The sequence below is a fragment of the Salvelinus sp. IW2-2015 genome, linkage group LG33 (genome assembly GCF_002910315.2).
Source record: "Salvelinus sp. IW2-2015 linkage group LG33, ASM291031v2, whole genome shotgun sequence".
Lineage (NCBI taxonomy): Eukaryota > Metazoa > Chordata > Actinopteri > Salmoniformes > Salmonidae > Salvelinus > Salvelinus sp. IW2-2015.
The window spans coordinates 19,498,472-19,516,124 of NC_036872.1; the positions used below are offsets into that span (position 1 = coordinate 19,498,472).

The window sequence follows — 17,653 nt, forward strand, 5'->3', positions numbered from 1 at the left end:
TGTTGGTCCGTAGCGTAAACCCAGTTAATTAATCATACAATCAAAATAACACTTATTTTAACACAACTATAAAGCGTATCAACGACTAATTCGTCTCACTTACAACTAAACTACATAAATCACAGTATACATCACCAAAACAAATGAAATACCGTGTCAAAAAGGTTGTAGTAGCGGTCCAGTCAGGGACAATCCGAAAAGGCCACGAAGAACAACGGAGACGGTGTAGTCCACAGACGCAAAGAGTGGAGCCGATCCTGGGTCACACTAAGCTATTAGGCTACAAAACAACAGAATAGCGACGCTTCAAGAACTGAGGGTTGAACACATCCTCATTCACGTCTCCATCACAAACCCACATTTTGCTCAGCTTGATGCTGGCTATCTTAATTGGGAATTAAAGGGGAAGCGCCTATTGGAAAGAGAGAGAAGCACTATGTTAATTGGGATTTAAAGGGTAAGCGCCCTATTGGAACAGCGAGAACACTGAGACGGTTACAGAATTGCGTGACTAAGGTCACTTGAGTCCCTGAACTTCTTTACCGGGCTGGACTCTTTTTAGGCCCGAGGTACAGGACATTTCTGGAGGAACCAGAGCTCTTTATTTGTTATATTATGTGTGTGTGTGATCATTTATGTTGGTAATACAACCCACGCAAAATAATACAGTTGTTTTTGAAGTTCTTTCCAATGTTTTAAGGGTTTATGAAAAGTGTATTTCCATCCTGACATTTACACAAGTCCTTTGTATTGGTGTAGACTTGACGGACCAGATGGGACTCATTCCCTCCCAAACCAAAAGGAGAAACCAATGTTTTCTCTGGTAGGCACAACCTACTTGGCACCCCTATAAATAATAACCTCAAGTCAAAACCGTTACAGTGTGTGTGTGTGTGTGTGTGTGTGTGTGTGCATGCTTCTAGGATAGTACAGTATAATATAATGTGTGTACTTTGACTCAGTGTTGTCCACATAGAATCATAGGATTTATAGAATATACATTGCATTCGGAAAGTATTCAGACCCCTTGACTTTTTCAAAATGTTAGTTTACAGTCTTATTCTAAAATTGATTACATTTTGAAAATCCTCATCTACATACAATACCCCATAACGACAAAGCGAAAACAGGTTTTTGGAAAAGTTTGAAAATGTATTCAAATTTAAAAACGGAAATACTTTTACATAAGTTTTCAGACCCTTTGCTTTGAGAGTTGAAATTGAGCTCAGGTGCATCCTGTTTTCATTGATCACCCTTGAGATGTTTCTACAACTTGAATTGGAGTCCACTTGTGGCAAATTCAATTGATTTGACATGATTTTGAAAGGCACACACTAGTGATGCACCGATATGACATTTTTGGCCAAAAATCGATACCGATAACTGATATTTAACATTTTAGCAGCCTTAAGAATTTGTTCTTAACTGACTTACCTAGTTAAATAAAGGTGTTATATATATATATATATATATATATATATATATACACACACGCACACACCAAAAAGTAATTTTTTTGGCATTTAAGTATGTCCCCATTACCAGTAAAACATAATCAAAACCTATTTATTTCACTTACTTGCTGTGCTGTTCCGTTGTTCAGTCGTTTCATTCTCAACCAGGATATCTATGGAACGCCGTTTGGGTCTTTGTGTGTCAAAAAAGATACACATCAAATAACACGACATAATCTGTTTCAGTAGCTGTAGTTAGCTAACCCTAATTTATAAGACAGTTCTTATTTGTTGAATGGTTGTCGGACCAATCTGTGAAGCTAGCTACAATAAGGATTAGCCACAATAGTGGACCTTGCGGTTAGCCTTCAAAATAAAAGTATGGCATAATACTACTATTTGTATTCATATGCATCACTGTCAATGACATACCTTTATTTTGAAGCAAACAGCAAATTCCACTATTGTGCCTAATCCTTGGCTAGCTTCACAACACATAACCCGGTCCAGTCAAGCCCCACGAGCCAGATGAAGCTAGCTGGCTGCTTATAATGTTAGCTTTGGGCAACAGGGTTAAGTAGCTGGCTAGCTATTTATTTTCATGAACTGAAGTTCAATTTCAATAGGCGAACAACAATACTCACATGGATTCCTAAATCATTGCTAAGAATAATGAAAATGATTGCAGTTTCTATGGTCATTGTTTTCAGGCTGGTTGTATTGGTGATAGCTAGGTACCAAGCTAAAGCTAGCTACCCCTAGAAGTTGCGGGCGAACAACTGATGCTTTATTACCAACACATCGTTCGTTGCCGGTGCTTGCTTGTTTGCTGACTTTTTTGTACAGCTGTGACAGTGCTACTGTATCTTTTTTGACATGCAAAGACCCAAATGGCGTTCCATAGTATGTATGTTGTGAAGCTAATAGCAGTGACGCTATTACTGTGTAACTCCGGTAGGGCAACATCTGAAAAATAGCGCACTTGGTAGTGTGTACCGGTACTCGACCACTCGACAAAAGCCAACATCACCAACAACAGAACGGTATATTGTCACGGATTGTCTCGCTGAAATATTCTTACTCTTTCAAATGACTGCTCGACTTGTTGACTGCTCGATCCACACAGCAGACATTGTGTGGGCTAGGTTAGGAATGCTGTGTTGCACATGTTGTGCGAAGTTTTATGTGCCATTATTACGTCATGTACCTACGTTATATAAGTATGCACGGTACCTTTGACATCGGTTTTTAACATCGGCGTTAAGCTAGACATCAGCCAATACCGATGTTGGCATTTTTAGCTAATAACGGCCAATTACGATATGTTCACTGATATATCGTGCATCCCTAGCACACACCTGTCTATATAAGGTCCCACAGTTGACAGTGCATGTCAGAGCAAAAACCAAGCCATGAGGTTGAAGGACTTGTCCGTAGAGCTCCGAGACAGGATTATGTAGATACACAGATCTGGTCTAAGGGTACCAAAACATTTCGGTAGCATTGAAGGTCCCCAAGAACACAGTGGCCTCCATCATTCTTAAATGGAAGTTCGGAAATGCAGAGACTCTTCCTAGAGCTGGCTGCCTGGCCAAACTGAGCAATCAGGGGAGAAGGGCATTGTTCAGGGAGGTGACCAAGAACCCGATGGTCACTCTGACAGAGCTCCAGAATTCCTCTGTGGAGATGGTTGTCCTTCTGGAAGGTTCTCCCATCTTTGCAGCACTCCACCAATCAGGCCTTTATGGTAGAGCGGCCAGACGGAAGCCACTCCTCCATAAAAGGCTCATGCCTTTTGCCAAACTCCAAGCAGGCTGTCATCTAAAGGACTCTCAGACCATGAGAAACAAGATTCTCTGGTCTGATGAAACCAAGATGGAACTCTTTGGCCTGAATGCCAAGCATCACGTCTAGAGGAAACCTGGCACCATTTTTACAGTGAAGCATAATGGTGGTTGCATCATGCTGTGGGGATGTTTTTCAGCGACAGGGACTGGGAGACTAGTCAGGATCGAGGGAAAGATGAACAGAGCAAAGTACAGAGAGATCTTTGATGAAAACACGCTCCAGAGCGCTCAGGACCTCAGACTAGGGTGAAGGTTCACCTTCCAACAGGACAACGACCCTAAGCACACAGCCAAGACAATGCAGGAGTTGCTTCGGGACAAGTCTCTAAATGTCCTCGAGTGGCCCAGCCAGAGCCCGGACTTGAACATCTCAGGAGAGACCTGAAAATAGCTGTGCAGTGACGCTCCCAATCCAACCTGACAGAGCTTGTGAGGATCTGCGGAGAATTGTAGCGTCATACCCAAGACTCGAGGCTGTTATCGCTGCCAAAGGTGTGTCAGGATTTACCTAGCGGTCATGATTTGGGGCTGTACAGATGTTTGATGTATTAGAATAATTGATTATGCTTATGTTATATTAATATAAGGGGAGGGGTTATAAGACCCCTCCCTCCTTACATGTATAGGGTCCTAGTCTATAGATTAACAATATATATATTAATTATATAGTTTTAGAGTTGTTCTCTGTCTCTCTGTCTGTGTGACTGAGACAGAACTCTGCAGGGGAGTGTGGGAGATAAGAGACTAGTCAGACATTCCACAATAAATCAACTTAGGGGAGGGGACATTTATTGCCTAGCTTTTAGATAAACACTGAAACTCTATGTTTGTATAGCCATGGATGCAGGGTTTTGGTCTCAGGAGTAAAAAGGTAATGATGTAGTCAGTGACATCACTAAGGCGGGACTTCGGTTTAATAAAACGACTTGAGACCTTTTGTTTGATGCAGAACATACTCAGAAACATGCGTGCTATGTTCCTGTTTGTCAATTTCTGTCTGCAATTGCATTCATAAAGGTTTTTGAATGATTTAATTAAAGATAGTCATAATGCTAATTTCACCAATGACCCAATGATTAACAAGGAAGGAGGAAAGGAACGAACACTAACAGGTGCTTCAACAAAGTACTGAGTAAAGGGTCTGAATACTTATGTAAATGTGATATTTACATTTATTTTTTGTACACATTTGCATTTAAAAAAATTATGTTTTGCTTTGTCATTATGGGGTATTGTGTGTAGATTGATGAGGAACAAATATATTTAATACATTTTACAGTAAGGCTGTAACGTAACCAAATGTGGAAAAATTCAAGGAGTATTTGAAAGACATTGCACTGTATTTGAAAGACATTGAAGTTATCATTGTGTGTCAGTGTTTTTGTTTGTGCCTGTGAGTGTGGCTTAGGTAACTGTATTCACATGAGTCTTGCTGGTTCCCACATGTAATAAACAACAGATGATTCAGCCTGGAACCAGCACCCAACCTCCCCAACGCAGACCACGTTACACTAACACATAATTCTCACCAGCTGGTGACGTCACACTGATGAGAAACAGTTAGCCTATGCAGCTCACACAAAAAAAACGCAGTGATACGTCACGCCCATACCATCAGAGGGGGAGACAGAGGATAGCCTAGCTCTTTAACTAGCCACCACTGTTGGTGAAGACCGAGCACTAGGACTGGATGGTTCCCTGACACAATGGGCTCTCAGGCTCTACAGAGGGGACACACAGGGGGGGATGGTTCTGGTTTTGACAAGTCAAGCTCAGTTGTCAACAGCAGAAGCCGGGCCGCAGCCAGTGAAAAAGTGTGTTTTCCTATGTGAAACACACAAGACCCCAGTGCAACAAGCATCACTGACAAAGCAAACACAATAACTGAAAGGCCTTTTTCAAATGTTGGTGGCAACATTAGCTACGACAGGCTAGCTACGACAGGCGCTGGCTAGCTACGACACTGGCTAGCTAGGACACTGACTAGCTAGGACTAGGGATGCACGATATATCGGTAAGCATATTGGAATCGGCCAATATTAGTTAATAATGCCAACATCTGCATTGGCCCGATGTTTAGTTTAACGCTGATGTACAAAACCGATGTCAAAGCTGACGTGCATACCTATATAACGTAGATAGATGACGTAATGACGCCACAAAAAATACAGTGCTACACGTGCAATACAGCATTCCTAAGCTAGCCCACAATGTCTGCTGTGTGGATTTATTTTGAAGTTTCAAAGGAAGATAACAAAAAGGCCATATGCAACGTTTGTGCTGCTATTATTTCCAGAGGGGAGAAAGTGAAATCTTTCAATACCACAAACCTAATTACTAATTTGAAAGTGCATCACCCCCAGACGTTCAGCGACTACTTAGAACAAAAGCAGAAAAAAACTAAGCGCACACTTCCAACAACTAAACAAGTTCAAGTCGAGCAGCCATTTGAAAGAAAGAGAGAATTTCAGTGAGACAACTCAAAGGTGAAATCCATTAAATCCAAGTAGGCGCTATTTTTCAGATGTTGCCCTACCAGAGTTACACAGTATTGTTGAAACACACATCCATGAGCTACTTGCTATCAGCGTCACTGCTATTATCTTCACGACTGACATTTGGACCAGCGATGTCAGCTGCACGAGCATGCTGCGTCTGACAGCACAGTGGGTCGACGAGGATTTCATACTGAGGAAAGCCGTATTGCATGCTCAAGAACATGCTGGTTCTTATACTGCTGCTGCCATTTCAATGGCTTTTGAGAACATGTTTGAAACTTGGAAACATGAACACACTCCTAGCGCCATTCGAACAACTGACTCGAGAAATAAGCTCATCAACTGCGTCTGCAGCAGACGTGATACCATCTGTCATGGCATTGAAACGCCTGCTCAACAAAACTGCCGACACAGACCATGGGGTTAAAACTTGCAAAGTACTCTACTAGAGGCTGTGAACAAGCGATTCGGTGGTATTCTCTCTGAGCCTCTTTACTGTGTCGCCACCATGCTTGATGCTAGGTACAAGGACCGCTACTTCGATGCAGACAAGAAACAGGGTTTACGTGAAATGTTACAGACACAGCTGGACAAGATGGGAACGGACACAGTGACAGTGCGCACCGAGGAAGAGAGGCCAGAGACAGACAAAGCTGAAACTTCACTGCTTGACATGTATGACGAAATCCTGGTTGAGAATGAAATGACCGAACAACGAAACAGCACAGCAAGTAAGTGAAAGAAATAGGTTTTGATTATGTTTTACTGGTAATAACTTTTTGGTCAGTGTGTGTGTGTTGTTTCAATTATTTAACTGTACTAGAACGCTTAAAAAGGTTAGCTAAAATTCTAAATATCGGTATCAGGTTTTTGACAAGGAAAATATTGGATATCGGTATCGGCCAAAAATGTTGTATCCGTGCATCCCTAGCTAGGACACTGAATCGCTAGGACACCTACACGGGCTAGCTACAACACGGGCCAGCTACGACACGGGCCAGCTACGACATGGGCTAACACGGGCTAGCTACGACACTGGCTAGCTACAACACTGACAGGGGCTAGTTAGGACACTGACAGGTGCTAGCTAGGACACTGACAGGGGCTAGCTAGGACACTGACAGGGGCTAGCTAGGACACTGACAAGTGAAAACAGAAATGGGATGACACTATACGGCTTGCATAATCACCATCTGGGCAGTATTTTGAAGGTGGAGTAAATGAGCCAGACAGGTAAGCAGAGTGGAGCAGCGGTCTAAGGCACTGCATCTCAGTGCTAGAAGCATCACTACAAACCCTGGTTCGATTCCAGGCTGTATCACAACCGGCCGTGATTGGGAGTCCCATAGGGCAGCGCACAATTGGCCCAGCGTCGTCTGGGTTAGGGTTTGGCCGGGGTAGAATTTGTTCTTAACTGACTTGCCTAGTTAAATAAAATAACAAAATACATTTTAGTCACTTGTGGTGTCTGCTGGTGTTAAGGGTGTGGTCTCACCTGGCGCAGGCGAGGGCTACCAGGGCAGCGGCGGCGTTCTCCCTCTGCCTGTGTGCATGGAACATGTATGTCGGAGCCTGTCCCTGCTGGGTCTGTGCTGTCTGCTGGACCCCCTCCTCCAGCCAGGAGCAGAGCAGCCCCTCCAGGCCGTTGAGGCAGTCTGCGGGTTCCTTGCTGAGGCTGAGGGGCTGGCAGTCACGCAGGCAAGACAGCAGCACCTCCGCTGTGACCCCACAGAGCGCTGGGTCACTGCGTGTCTGGGACTGCAGCAGGGGGAAGACCAGTAGCAGGCCCACACGGGAAGTGAAAGGCGCCTGTTCAGGCTGCTGCAGCAGGCCCTGTCGTTTTAGCAGGGCCAGGGCCTCCTCATCTCCCCCCCCGGCCCCCTCCCGGTCCTGCTGTTCCTCCAGGGCCAGCTGACGCTGGGCCCCCCACAGGCCCCGCAGCGCATTCAAACGGTACTCAAACAGGCGGGCATACGCATTGCTTTGGTTACCACAGACGGCACGGAGACGCTCAGCCAGCTCCGCAGGGTTCTTCGTTTCGAATGTGAGGATCTAGAGATAGAGGAAGAGAGAGGAAGAGCGAGAGAGGGGAACAGAGAGACAGAGAGACCGAGAGAAGGAGAAAATGTGTGAGGGATACATAAAATAGTCATGGAGATCTATAACCAACAGGAGAAAGTACAAATCCTTGGGGAGACAATGGGTAGAGATCTCAAAGTGATGACCGCATCCAGTATAGTGCACGGACTGTAAATCACCATCTAGCTGGGGTCTGGCTATCTCTTAATCCAATTTACAACAGAGCACTGCTTCAATATGAGATGTCAAATCAAATCTCATTTGTCACATGCTTTGTAAACAACAGGTGTAGACGAAGAGTGAAATGCATACTTAAAAGGGCCCTTCCCAACAATGCAGAGAGAAAAATATAGAACAATTACAACACAAGGAATAAATACACAATGATTAACGATAACTTGGCTATGGTGTACCAGTAACGAGTCGATGTGCAGGTGTACAAGGTAATTGAGGCAGATATATATAGTGTCTTCAGAAAGTATTCACACCCCTTGACCTTTTCCACATTTTGTTGTGTTACTGCCTGAATTTAAAATGTAGTTATGTCACTGGCCTACACCCAATACCCCATAATGTAAAAGTGGAATTATATATGGAGCGATTTCAGTACCAACAGAAATTATTTTAGAATTTCATAATTTTTTATTTGTATTGGGATATTGAATTTGAATGTAATATTATTTTAATTTGTAATGCAATTAATGAATTGAACATGTATTTCAGGATTTGAAATTTAATTTAATTAATATTGCATTCAGTTTTAAAATTCAATTTCAATTCAATACGCATATTAAATATTTATATATTTGGTTTCAATATGGTAGATATCGCATTCATTTTTCTTGTATCTGCTTTACAAACTATATTTTCGAGTTGATCCAAGTTTCCTAAATTCAACTTCTCAGATGTATTCAGATTCAGTTCTCCAAATTCAGAATAAAACCCAGAGACAGCATCCCGGTACTGTGCCAGCAAGGAAAGGTAAAGGAAACCAGATAGAATCCAACGCTCTCTGTGGTAAACAGTAGATTCTAGCGGTTTCTGAATTTATTTTCTTCCTATGAATTTGGCTCTAGCATTTAAACCATTTTGGCTATTAGCTATTATGATCCCATTGATGATAGCAAAGACCCTCTGGAACATGGACAGGATGATCACAGGCTGAGCAGGACACGATAGAATATAGATATAGTTGAATAGTCCTATCATAGCCTTCTAAGAATAGCCTTTCCACTCTATTTAATCTTGCTCTTGTGACTGACTGGGTTCAAACCAGGTCTCCTGTATGTCACAAGACTATTAGCCCACTTAGCTAAAGACTACAGGGATAAGTTCAGGAAGTGCATGTAAAGGACGACACACTACTTGCTTAGTGAGTAGCCTACCGCATCCCCCTGATTCAGCTCATACGGAGACTCGAACTCAGGACTTCTGCCTTGAAAACACACGTGACCGCCCTCCAGAAGCATTCCAACCCATCATGCTATTAAAAAAGGCCTTCTTCAAATGCAGAAGGGGCGACACTCCAGGCTGAGGAGTGAGTTTCACATGTTAGTCGAGGTAATTGAGGTAATATGTACATGTAGGTAGAGTTAAAGTGACTATGCATAGATTATAAATAGCCATTTGATTAGCTGTTCCGCTACACGCGGTAATAAGTCTGGTAATTACGAGGCTACTCATCACATGGATGGATAACCAAACCTAGCTTCCCAAATCTAATTTCTACCAGCGTGTCACATGTGCAACCAGCGGGAAAAATCAACTCTAGACCACCTTTACTCCACACACAGATGCATACAAAGCTCTCCCCCAACCTCTATTTGGCAAATCTGACCATAATTCTATCCTCCTGATTCCTGCTTACAAGCAAAAACTAAAGCAGGAAGTACCAGTGACTCGCTCAATACGGAAGTGGTCAGATGATGCGGATGCTACGCTACAGGATTGTTTTGCTAGCACAGACTGGAATATGTTTCAGGATTCATCCAATGGCATTGAGGAGTATACCACCTCAGTCAGTCATCGGCTTCGCCAATAAGTGCATCGACGACGACGTCCCCACAGTGACCGTACGCACATATCCCAACCAGTAAACATGCGCTGGAACTTGCACAGAATTTTCACAACATTCAAGTTTGCGCTCAGCAAACCTGAAATTTGCTGTGCCAAACATTTGAGGCAAGGTCTAAGGTGATTTTTTTGATAGAAAGAAATGGAATACAGCTAAGCACAGGCAAAATCCTAGAAGAAAACCTGGTTCACTCTGCTTTCTAACAGATACTGGGAGACAAATTCCCCTTCCAGCAGGACAATAACCTAAAACACAAGGCCAAATAAACATTGGAGTTGCTTACCAAGACAACGTTGAATGTTCCTGAGTGGCGTAGTTACAGTTTTGACTTAAATCTACTTGAAAATCTATGTCAAGAATTGAAAATGGCTGTCTAGCAATGATCAACAACCAATTTGACAGAGCCTGAAGAATTTTGTGCAAATATTGCATAATCCAGGTGTGCAAAGCTCTTTAGACTTACCCAGAAAGACTCACAGCTGTAGTCGCTGCCAAAGGGGGATTGTAACATTGACTCAGGTGTGTAAATACTAATGTAAATGAGATCTGAATTTCATTTTCAAAACATTTGCTAAAATATCTAAAAATGTGTTTTCACTGTCATTATGGGGTATTGTGGGTAGAAGGGTGAGAAGAAAAACTATTTCATCCATTTAGAATAAGGCTGTAACGTAACAAAATGTGGAATAAGTCAAGGGGTCTGAATACTTTGTCACTGTACATATACAGTGCATTCGCAAAGGATTCAGACCCCTTCCCCTTTTCCACATTTTATTACATTACAGTCTTATTCTAAAACACACAATACCCAATAATGACAAAGCAAAAACAGGTTTTTAAAAATATGTTGGCAAATGTATTAAAAATAACAGAAATACTTATTTACATAAGTATTCAGACCCTTTGCTATGAGACTCGAAATTGAGCTCAGGTGCATCCTGTTCGCATTGATCATCCTTGAGTGGAAAGGCACACACCTGCCTAGATAAGGTCTCACAGTTGACAGTGCATGTCAGAGCAAGAGTTCTTTGGCAAAAACCACCTAAAGGACTGACCATGAGAAACAAGATTCTCTGGTCTGATGAAACCAAGATTGAAATCTTTGGCCTGAGTGCCAGGCGTCACGTCTGGAGAAAAACTGGCACCATCCCTACGGTGAAGCACGGTGGAGGCAGCATCATGCTGTGGGGATGTTTTTCAGCGGCAGAGACTGGGAGACTAGTCAGGATCGAGGGAAAGATGAACAGAGCAAAGTACAGAGAAAGTCTTGATGAAAACTTGCTCCAGAGGGCCTCCCGGGTGGCGCAGTGGTCTAGGGCACTGCATCGCAGCGCTAGCTGTGCCACCAGAGTCTCTGGGTTCGCGCCCAGGCTCTGTCGCAGCCGGCCGCGACCGGGAGGTCCGTGGGGCGACGCACAATTGGCCTAGCGTCGTCCGGGTTAGGGAGGGTTTGGCCGGTAGGGATATCCTTGTCTCATCGCGCTCCAGCGACTCCTGTGGCGGGCCGGGCGCAGTGCGCGCTAACCAAGGGGGCCGGGTGCACGGTGTTTCCTCCGACACATTGGTGCGGCTGGCTTCCGGGTTGGAGGCGCGCTGTGTTAAGAAGCAGTGCGGCTTGGTTGGGTTGTGCTTCGGAGGACGCATGGCTTTCGACCTTCGTCTCTCCTGAGCCCGTACGGGAGTTGTAGCAATGAGACAAGATAGTAATTACTAGCGATTGGATACCACGAAAATTGGGGAGAGAAGGGGGTAAAATTTATTTATTTTTTAAAAGAGAAAAAATAAAGAAAACTTGCTCCAGAGCGCTCAGGACCTCAGACTGGGGTGAAGGTTCACCTTCCAACAAAACAATGACCCTAAGGACACAGCCAAGACAACGCAGTAGTGGCTTAGGGACAAGCCTCTGAATGTCCTTGAGTGGCCCAGACAGAGCCCGGTCTTGAACCCAATTTAACATCTCTGGAGAGACCTGAAAATAGCTGTGCAGCGTCACTCCCCATCCAACCTGACAGAGCTTGAGAGGATCTGCAGAGAAGAATTGGAGAAACTCCCCAAATACAGGTACGCCAAACTTGTAGCGTCATAACCAAGAAGCTGTAATTGCTGCCAAAGGTGCTTCAACAAAGTACTGAGTAAAGAGTCTGAATACTTATGTAAATGTGATATTTCAGGTTTTTATTTAAAATACATTTCTAAAAAGCTGTTTTTTCTTTGTTATTATGAGGTATTGTGTGTAGATTGATGAGGGGCGTAAAAAACAATTTAATACATTTTAGAATAAGGCTGTAACGTAACAAAATGTGGAAGAAGTCACAGGGTCTGAATACTTTTCAAATGCATTGTAGGTAGGGGTAAAGCGATAGGGCAACAGGATGGATAAACAGTAGCAGCAGTGTAATATTTGTATTTATTTAACCTATATTTAATCAGGATAGACCCAATGAGGTTAAAAGCTATTTTGCAAGGGCGACCAGGCAAGATGGAAAACTACACATAAGAGTGTACATAAAATCTTACAACAAAAAATACACACAAAAGACAAAGTGTCACAACTTACAGATACATTTAAAGATTAGAAACAACTGCATCCATCAAAAACAGTGCCGTCGATCAGAGTCTTAAACAGGCAAGTACGCTAACTCCCCTAACTGTAATATCTATGGCAGCATGTTCCAGGATGAAGGGGCATTATGGGAAAAACATTGTTTCCCCATCTCAGTTCTAGCCTTAGGAACAGACAAGGTCAGCAGCGACTGTGAAAGAAGACTGTATTGAGTGACTGATCTGGTCAGTAAGGAACAGAGGGAGTTGTCCTATCAATGCTTTGTACACAAAAGTGCACCAGTGCTTTAGCCTCCTGGTGTAGAGAGAGATCCATTGCATCATGGCATTCAAATCACAGTGATGGGTGAGTGATCTAGCATTTGTGATAAATCTTAACGCACGATGATACACTGTGTCCAGAGTTAAGGTACATGCTGAGGCCTGCATATAGACAATATCACCATCATCCACACGATAAAAAAAGTGCTTTGAACAAGATCCTTTCTGACTGACATTGAAAAGCAAGGTTTGTTCCTAAAATAGAAACCCAATTTCAACTTCCGTTTCTTGGTCAAGTTATCAATGTGCTGTTTAAATGTGTTGCTAACTTGAATATATGAGGGAGGAATAAGAGGTTAGACCCTTTAAATCCAATGATATATATTAAAGAATCAGAATACATTAGTGTGGAAATAAACTACTCCTTGTTGAATTTCTAACCCACAGTAATTTTACAATACAATTGTATTCATGTTGCAGATGTTCTTACCCAGAGAAACAGTCAAATACAACATTACATACTTTTTCTAAATAAGTGGTGTGAAAAATTGAGAGATTGTGGGGTTATTTCAGAGGAGATAAAAATACCAATATTGTGCATCCTCTGCACTTAGGCAGCACTTCAGCCATGTATCTATTACAGTGTGTAGCCCAAGACTCCACTACACCATTTAGTAGGCACATTTTTTATTGATTAAATTTCAGATAGACTAATGTTACAGTAACATTCATTCATTGGAGGCTGGGATTGTACACCGACCTTCTCCACCTTGCTCTGCAGAAGGGCTTCTACTCTGGATGACCTGTTCAATCATGAGTTTGGCTAAGTTAGCCCAAATAGAGAGGCAGGTATTAATAATCCACACTAGACCATAAGGTCACATGACATAGGGAAACAGACTTAAACGGCCACAGTAGAAATCCACTTTTCAAGCGGAAAGACGATGGCCAAAGCTAACCCATAATGTTAAGTCATCATTTTAGTCAAAGTATGATATAAACTCAGCAAAAAAGAAACGTTCTCTCACTGTCAACTGCGTTTATTTTCAGCAAACTTAACATGTGTAAATATTTGTATGAACATAACAAGAATGCACACAACCTGAGACATAAAACTGAACAAGTTCCACAGACATGTGACTAACAGAAATGGAATAATGTGTTCCTCGAACAAAGGGGGGGTCAAAATCAAAAGTACACAGTCAGTACAGTTGTGGCCACCAGCTGCATTAAGTACTGCAGTGCATTTCCTCCTCATGGACTGCACCAGATTTGCCAGTTCTTGCTGTGAGATGTTACCTCACTCTTCCACCAAGGCACCTGCAAGTTCTAGGATAATTTCTGGGGGGAATAGTCTAGCCTCACACTCCGATCCAACAGATCCCAGACGTGAGATCTGGGCTCTTCACTGGCCATGGCAGAACACTGATATTCCTGTCTTGCAGGAAATCACGCACAGAACGAGCAGTATGGCTGGTGGCATTTCATGCTGGAGGGTCATGTCAGGATGAGCCTGCAGGAAGGGTACCACATGAGGGGAGGATGTCTTCCCTGTAACGCACAGCGTTGAGATTGCCTGCAATGACAACTAGCTGTCTGATGATGCTGTGACACACAGCCCAGACCATGACGGACCCTCCACCTCCAAATCGATCCCGCTCCAGAGTACAGGCCTCGGTGTAACGCTCATTCCTTCGACGATAAACGCGAATCCGACCTTCACCCCTGGTGAGACAAAACCGCAACTCGTCAGTGAAGTGCACTTTTTGCCAGTCCTGTCTGGTCCAGCGACGGTGGGTTTTGTGCCCATAGGCGACGTTGTTGCCGGTGATGTCTGGTGAGGGCCTGCCTTACAACAGGCCTACAAGCCCTCAGTCCAGCCTCTCTCAGCCTATTGCGCACAGTCTGAGCACTGATGGAGGGATTGTGCGTTCCTGGTGTAACTCAGGCAGTTGTTTGTTGCCATCCTGTACCTGTCCCGCAGGTGTGATGTTCGGATGTACCGATCCTGTTCAGGTGTTGTTACACGTGGTCTGCCACTGCGAGGACGATCAGTGTTTCCGTCCTGTCTCCCTGTAGCGCCGTCTTAGGCGTCTCACAGTACGGACATTGCAATTTATTGCCCTGGCCACATCTGCAGTCCTCATGCCTCCTTGCAGCATGCCTAAGGCACATTCACGCAGATGAGCAGGGACCCTGGGCATCTTTCTTTTGGTATTTTTCAGAGTTAGTAGAAAGGCCTCTTTAGTGTACTAAGTTTTCATAACTGTGACCTTAATTGCCTACCGTCTGTAAGCTGTAAGTGTCTTAACGACCGTTCATCAGGTGCATGTTCATTAATTGTTTATGGTTCATTGAACAAGCATGGGAAACAGTGTTTAAACCCTTTACAATGAAGATATATTAAGTTATTTGGGCTTGAGGTGAAAAATCCGAACTACCCACTTCGTGCATATCGTGTGAAAGAGGTGTCTTTCATGTGAAATTACATACAAATTATTTTCAGCCTACATTTCGTTTCAGGGCTGGGTTTTATTTCAATGTTCCCACCTAACAGCATGGCATTGTTTACTAATCAGAAACAGCTGCAAAGTTATTCCTCTTTGTGAATGAGATGAGTCAAACAGCCGTGTGTCCACTTGGCCACCCAGGCCATGGCGCAAATAAAACAGAAAATTATCATAATCCATTGAATAATTTGTACAGTTACAAAAAAAATTGGTTCAGTCTGTATTAACAATATATATCTCTGAACATTTTAGAAATGGTATAATTGCGTGATATAATAGCATTTTGCAAACCTGCTCCCCCCCGTCACCCCAAGATGAATGGTTTTGTCCACTAAAGTTTTGAGTCACAACATGCTCCACTGCTTTGATTGGTGTAACATTAGCTAGAAACAAGTTTTTATCCAGATAGCGAAAAGTCACCCACGAAAGAAAATTCAAGGCTCTTATAGTTACAGTTGAAGTCGGAAATTTACATAGACCTTAGCCAAATACATTTAAACTCAGTTTTTCACAATTCCTGACATTTAATCCTAGTACAAATTCCCTGTCTTAGGTCAGTTAGGATCACCACTTTATTTTAAGAATGTGAAATGTCAGAATAATAGTAGGGAGAATGATTTATTTCAGCTTTTATTTCTTTCATCACATTCCTAATGGGTCAGAGGTTTACATACACTGAATTAGTATTTGGTAGCATTGCCTTTAAATTGTTTAACTTGGGTGAAATGTTTTGGGTAACCTTCCACAAGCTTCCCACAATAAGTTGGGTGAATTTTGGCCCATTCCTCCTGACAGAGCTGGTGTAACTGAGTCAGGTTTGTAGGCCTCCTTGCTCACACACGCTTTTTCAGTTCTGCCCACACATTTTCTATGGGATTGAGGTCAGGTCTTTGTGAAGGCCACTCCAATACCTTGACTTTGTTATCCTTAAGCCATTTTGCCACAACTTTGGAAGTATGCTTGGTGTCATTGTCCATTTGAAAGACCCATTTGCGACCAAGCTTTAACTTCCTGACTGATGTCTTGAGATGTTGCTTCAATATATCCACATAATTTTCATCCCTCATGATGCCATCTATTTTGTGAAGTGCACCAGTCCCTCCTGCAGCAAAGCACCCCCACAACATGATGCTGCCACCCCCGTGCTTCACGATTGGGATGGTGTTCTTCGGCTTGCAAGCCTCCCCCTTTTTCCTCCAAACATAACGATGGTCATTAAGGCCAAACAGTTCTATTTTTGTTTCATCAGATAGAGGACATTTCTCCAAAAAGTACGATCTTTCATGTCTTTTTTATGGCGGTTTTGGAGCAGTGGCTTCTTCCGTGTGGAGCGGCCTTTCAGGTTATGTCGATATAGGACTCGTTTTACTGTGGATATAAGAACTTTTGTACCTGTTTCCTCCAATATCTTCACAAGGTCCTTTGCATGTTTGTTCTGGGATTGATTTGCACTTTTCGCACCAAAGTATGTTCATCTCTAGGAGACAGAACACGTCTCCTTCCTGAGCGGTATGATGGCTGCGTGGTCCCATGGTGTTTATACTTGCGCACTATTGTTTATACAGATGAACGTGGTACCTTCAGGCATTTGAAAATTGCTCCCAAGGATGAACCAGACTTTTGGAATTTTCCAAGCTGTTTAAAGGCACAGTCAACTTAGCGTATGTAAACTTCTGACCCACTGGAATTGTGATACAGTGAATGAATTATAAGTGAAATAATCTGTCTGTAAGCAATTGTTGGAAAAATGACTTGTGTTATTTTTAAGTGTATGTAAACTTCCGACTTCAACTGTACATGTCCTGATCAAAGTAATTTTAGCCTATCATTTCACTTCCCTTGTGAGAATCATGAGCATGGGGTGACTTGGCTTTGCTGTAACCACAGCTGAAGACTGCTAGCAGCCTACCAAAAGATTGCACCGTGTCCAATACAAGTCGTGGGTCCTCTTCCTTGGTGTGCACTGTCACTGTGTCCATTTCCATCTTGTCTAGCGTTGTCTAACATTTCACATAAACCCTGTTTCTTGTCTGCGTTGAAGTAGCAGTCCTTGTACCTAGCATCAAGCATAGTGGCGACAGTATCGAGGCTCAGAGAGAATACCACTGAATCACTTGTTCACAGCCTCTAGTAGAGTACTTTGCAAATTTTAACCCCGCGGTCTGTGTCGGCAGTTTTGTTGTACAAAATCCTCGTCGACCCACTGTGCTGTCAGACTCAGCATGCTCATGAGCAGTGTCCGAAATGTACTTTTTGTCTGAACTGCCAAGGGGACTGGTAGATGAAAAAAATCCACCAGCCAAGCATATTTTTTACCAGGCAAAATAATAAATTGTCACAAATACATTCATTTCAGTACATGTTGAAT

General features: G+C 43.0%; 1 protein-coding gene and 1 long non-coding RNA gene across 2 annotated transcripts in view; one reads left to right on the plus strand and one right to left on the minus strand.

The window, feature by feature from the left end:
• LOC139023596 (uncharacterized) overlaps positions 1 to 17,653 on the plus strand; it is a 581,371-nt gene that overhangs the window by 483,177 nt on the left and 80,541 nt on the right. The window lies entirely within an intron of this gene.
• LOC111958151 (probable E3 ubiquitin-protein ligase HECTD4) overlaps positions 1 to 17,653 on the minus strand; it is a 71,751-nt gene that overhangs the window by 44,996 nt on the left and 9,102 nt on the right. The window contains 1 exon segment of the mRNA XM_070437024.1: positions 7,295 to 7,851. Within this exon segment, the coding sequence (XP_070293125.1) occupies positions 7,295 to 7,851 (557 nt within the window).